The sequence below is a fragment of the Teleopsis dalmanni genome, chromosome 2, assembly GCF_002237135.1.
Source record: "Teleopsis dalmanni isolate 2A chromosome 2, ASM223713v2, whole genome shotgun sequence".
NCBI lineage: Eukaryota > Metazoa > Arthropoda > Insecta > Diptera > Diopsidae > Teleopsis > Teleopsis dalmanni.
The window spans coordinates 160,548,579-160,554,077 of NC_051847.1; the positions used below are offsets into that span (position 1 = coordinate 160,548,579).

The 5,499-nt window shown below is 29.0% G+C and overlaps 1 protein-coding gene across 1 annotated transcript; it reads left to right on the forward strand.

Moving 5' to 3' along the window:
• Window positions 1–385: 385 nt before the first annotated feature.
• On the forward strand, window positions 386–4,175 carry LOC119681251 (double-strand-break repair protein rad21 homolog). The gene is made up of 7 exons (XM_038094387.1): window positions 386–676; window positions 753–873; window positions 1,832–2,014; window positions 2,072–2,342; window positions 2,399–3,146; window positions 3,433–3,594; window positions 3,864–4,175. The coding sequence occupies exons 1-7, from the start codon at window positions 386–388 to the stop codon at window positions 3,987–3,989; spliced, it is 1,902 nt and encodes a 633-aa protein (XP_037950315.1). The 3' UTR covers window positions 3,990–4,175.
• The last annotated feature ends 1,324 nt before the right edge of the window (window positions 4,176–5,499 follow it).

A 5,499-nucleotide genomic window follows, 5' to 3' on the forward strand; every position in this document is an offset into this window, starting at 1 on the left:
CAATTACACTACTTAAACCTTCGATTTTGCACGAACTCATGAATTTCAAACAAAATATTTTGTCTAATCAAATATTTGCATGAGAAAGATAACATGTCGCGCGAATAGTTCTCAGCAACTGTAACCACATATAAAATTACATACATTTGTTCGTACGAACACGCAAGACAAAATCCGTTGAGTTTTTAATTCTAATTCAACGACAAAAAAACTCAACAATTCTAATTCAACATGTTGAGTTTTTTTGTCGTTTATATATATGTATACATGTGCTGATTTTAAGGTCCAGGTGTTTACAATATATACTTATATCATTTTTTTTCGACTCATATATTTAATGTTTATATTAAAAAAAATTATATTTGATCCACTAATTTTTTCATAGATGGCGTTTCGACCTGGAATGGTGGATTTACCTGAAGGGCATAGAGAAGCAAATGTAAACGCAATAACTTTGCCAGAAGTTTTTCACGATTTTGACACAGCTCTTCCAGAAATTAACGATATTGATATAGAAGCACAGTTTGCAATTAATCAATCTCGAGCAGATGAAATAACTATGCGAGAAGATTATGGAAGTCTTTCATTGTCGCTTCATGATGATGGATTTGGTGATATTGGTTTTGATGGTGATACTCCCGATTTAATACGTGCTGGTCTTGACTCTACGATTAACGTAATTTAAAATGTTTAATTATGTTTAATTATATATTAATTATAATAATATATAATTTTTTTTTTTTGGATTTTAGAATCAATTATTTGAGGAAAATGTTATTGCAAGTGAATCGAAACCCGAGTTTAGTAAATTAAACGATGCTGAAATGTCTAGTGGACATCTGGATGGAGATAGCTTTGGAGATGAGTTTGGACGTAAGTTATTTGTTTATATATAAATATTATGAAATACGATTTCCTATAATTAATGTATAGACCGGTAGAAATTCAAAATACTTTTTATAGGTTTTCCTTATCAATATTTGATAAATTGTTTGCAAATTAAACTATATTTTGTTTACCTGCAAGATTAATAGTTACAATTACTTAATGAAACTTACTTCCTTCACTTAATTGGTCATTATAACCGTTAGACACTTTTAGGCGTGTCGGAAATCCTTCACTAGCCTTCTCTACATATTGCGCGCTAGCACCAGACAAAAACATCAAGCTACGATATATTATCCAATATCCAACCCAATACAATCCTTTCACCATTAAGAATATATTAATCTTCTGTTATTTCTGATGGTACCTTTTTAATCGAGTTATTTATCGTTTTTCATCGTCGATGCTTATGGGCTATATATATTAGGACATATAAATTGAGCGGTTTTTCGACAGTTATTTTTATTCTATGAGAGACGATTCGACTAATGAGTTCATAGTAGCAGCTTTTGGTAAGACTAATTCTTCGCTTGATCTTAAGAATAATGTTTTTGGTTTAAATGCTGATTTCAAAACAGTCAAAACAGAAAAATTGATAAATTTATATACAAAATTAATTTGTAACTGCTGCGCATTATATACATAAGTTATCAACATAACTTTGGAATAATTCAATGACATAAATTGCAAACTGTCTCATACAGTAAAATCGCAACGCCCGTGGTAAAAGGCATATGATCTTTGTATACGATTTGGTTCAAGGAATATTTTTTTCCTATTCAAAATCTAGACATTTAAATGTTGATTTGTAAATTCAATAATATAAATTCCTGATTGCTAATAAATTTTATTAATTAAATTTAAGGTAGTTAATATTACTATTGCATATATTGTAAATAATAATAATATAATATAATTAAATATACATATGTTTAATTATTTTTAGAGCCCAAACTTTTTGAAGATGATATCTTTGGTGAGCCCCCAATGGATACACGCGTGAATAAAGAAATATCTGCAAATGATTGCGTTAATGATTCGGATGATGATGATAACAATCATTTCAATAGTGGTAACAATTCACCAATGTATACGTCCCACGATTCTCAGTTGCAAAAATTAATTGAAGGTATAAAAAATTTTTAATTCATATTTAATTTAATATTAACACTTAACCTTTAAATAGATTCTGTAGGTAATAAAAACGTTGAAGACGATTTGTTAAAAGAAAAAGAAAACGTCCTGGAACAATCTACAATAGTACAAAATGAAGATGAGAGTTTTGCTCTTGCTCCTATAGATGCATCCGCTTACAAAGGAATAACGAAAACAAAAAGAAAACGAAAATTGATTGTAGATGAAATAAAAAACATATCTGGTGAAGAAATGAAAGCTCAATTGGCAAATACATCGGATATTGTTACTACCTTAGATCTTGCGCCCCCCACCAAGAGGTGGTGAATTAATTCAAATTTAGTTATTATTTTTAAAAATTAAATAAATGCCGTTTCAGGTTAATGTATTGGAAGGAGACTGGAGGAGTAGAAAAACTATTTTCGTTGCCGTCAAGAACAATTCCTGCTCGATTTTTATTTGTTAATTATCAACGTCATCTCATATCCCGATTTACTCAGTTAGAAGATTTTTCTGCTCTTGGTCCTAGTGATCTTTTAGCTATAGATCAATTTCAACATGATAGTGATATAAATATCCTTAATAATAGAAAAGGACGCAAACGTAAAGTGGATTCATTTGGTTTGAACAATCAAATAAATGAAAATATTGGCGATGTTAATCAACAAAGTCTTGTGCAGCCAGAATTAATGCGAGATGCAGAAAATTATTCAGCAGTTGGTGGCATATCAATCAATGCTAATGTTAATACAACTGATTCTGCGAATGGTATTCCTTTATTCGAAACAGTTGCTAGTCCTGAACATTTCTTTTCTATGAATGATGTACATCATGTTACAAATTCTGACGACATTCCTTATATTACAAGAAATGCTGAAAATGATATAAATGACGAATTTAATCAATCAGATCCAGCACCAACTGAATTACATCACGATCATCTGTCTCCGCATCATTCTGGGATCGAGAATATTGATTCACTTCCAAATTTGAACGTAGATCAAGTTTCTTCTATACTTAATGAATCAAAAGATCCTGATGGTGTTACAGAAAGTAATGCTGACAAATCGTATAAAATGATGTCAGAGTGGAATGATTATGACCTTCCACTTCCTATAGAATTACAGGTAATTAGTCATAAAATATTCTTAGTAATTCTTAGATGACTGATTTGACTTTTGATATGATAAAATTATAAAAAAAACTGAAAATGGTCTATGAAGGACCGAAATATCTGTTATAAAACTAATGTTTTTATTCACATATTTTCTTTTAAAATTAAATTAATATAAAACAAAAATATGTTTTTGACAAAAACAACAAATATATATAAACAATTAGAGTCGATGCAGTTAATATTTACAAAATTATTTATAATATTTAAAATTTACTTATAATAAATATAATTTTTAGAATCCCTGTGATGAACAATTGGAAAATGAAACGAATGAACAGTTTGAAGAACGAGTTTTAAACAAAAGAGCTGCACAATTGTTTTATGCTGTAAAGTCACGCCTTGTTAAACAAGAACGTTTACTTTTATCAGAGTTAACGACGAGAAATTCACGGAAACAAGTAAGTCTCTTTAATAGAAATTGGTATTTGCAGAATTTTTAAAATTATGAAATAATTATTAAATTGTATACTAATGTATGAAATCACATAAAATCACTAACCAAAGAGACAACTTACTACTTATAATAACTACATTCAAATTTTATATTTAACTAATGCAGTTACAAAAAGACTAGCAAGTGTTCAACCCATTATATATATATATTTCACGAAATATTAAAAATGTAATTTCAAATAAAATATTGAAAATAATCTTAATTTATTTTCAGGCTGCCCAAAAATTTTATTCGTTGTTAGTTTTAAAAAAGTTTCGAGCGCTAGACATATCGCAAAGTATACCATATTCTGAAGTCGTAATAACGCGAGGACCGCTTTTTGAAAATCCAAAACTGTAATGTAAAAAAATGTAACATTTTGTACCGTATTTAAATGAATAATTAAAATTTTAACTAGAATTAAGAAAACAATACAATTATTAAATTTTTTTTATATTTAAATAAAATCCTGTTGTACAAATTATAAAATGTTAAGAATTTGTATATTTTTTTCATAACACATGTAAATAAAGCAAGTAAAGGTCTAACTTAAATCCAGTCACTAATTGTTTTTGTTTTTGGCTTTTTTAACTTCAAAATAAAAATACACTTTGAACGAGATTAGAGTTTAAGAACATGCATCAGATCATCTGCACAAGGGTGCATATAGTCTAAATCTGGTTTATGCAATGATATTTTATTTGATAAGCTCCAAAAGTCTTATCTTTAAGTGCCGATATCATTTGTGCCAAATAATATAATTGCTGTCTTTTGCCATAGCCAACCAACGCAACAGATTTTATTAGTGTGATATTAACAGAAATTTTTACATTTCTGCTAAAGCATGGAAGAACAGTACATGCATTTGATAGTTGTTGCTTTTATGGTTTCTTCATTAGGCAGAGCAAAATGTTAAAATTTTTTCTGCTTTAAGGAGATCGCTTTTTGTAAAAATACATGAATACTTGATAACTAGATAGAGTTCTTAGTATGTGTACGAAGGTAGTTGTAGATGAAGTAGAGTTATTTGATACTGAGTGAATGGACTAACACCAACAACACTTCTATTCTGCCTTCTTATTGCACACTTACTAACCCAGGAGGAAACGGATCGATTTGTCATCAAAGAGATGGACGTCTGTAGACGATCGATTCAAATGTATGGCGGTCTTCGAAGACATTTTCAAACAAATTAGCTAAATGTCTTCGAAGAAATTTTACGTATATGTCTCGAAGATTGGATGCGTCCATGTCTTGCATAGCGGACGCATTCGATTGAAAATAGTACGCTCATAGCGTAGCAACTCATTTAATTTATTTATAGATTTTCTTGTTTCTCTTTAAATTACCATTTTCCATTTAGACAAACTGTCATCGAAAATCGAAAAAACTTCTTAAAAATTATGTAGGACGTAGAAAATGGATCTCTTATTTAGATAGATTTATCTTAAATTTTTAAACATTTTCCTCCATTTTTTATTTTCTTTTTTTATTTTCTTTTTTTATTTTCATTAATCAAAGAAGCACATAAATTCCATCAATCACAGTCGAAGGTGCAGCTTGAACAGGCTCGAAGAATGAGCTAATCGCCTTTATGTCTGAATGGATTTTTTATATTATTCTCCGGTTCTGTTTCTTTAAAATAAAACAAGCATTTCTTTACTAACTCAGACTTCAACTGAGTTGTATACAACCAGAAACTTTTAGTTGTAGGTTTCATTAATTATGTGAACCATACTAAGTCAAAATAAAATATGTTGTACGTAATTTATATTTATATATTAAAAATAAAGCACAATCGAGATGCTTTATTTTCAAGAGGAGTATAATAAAAATCACTGTGATTGCGTTGATTCTTCAGATAGTATAA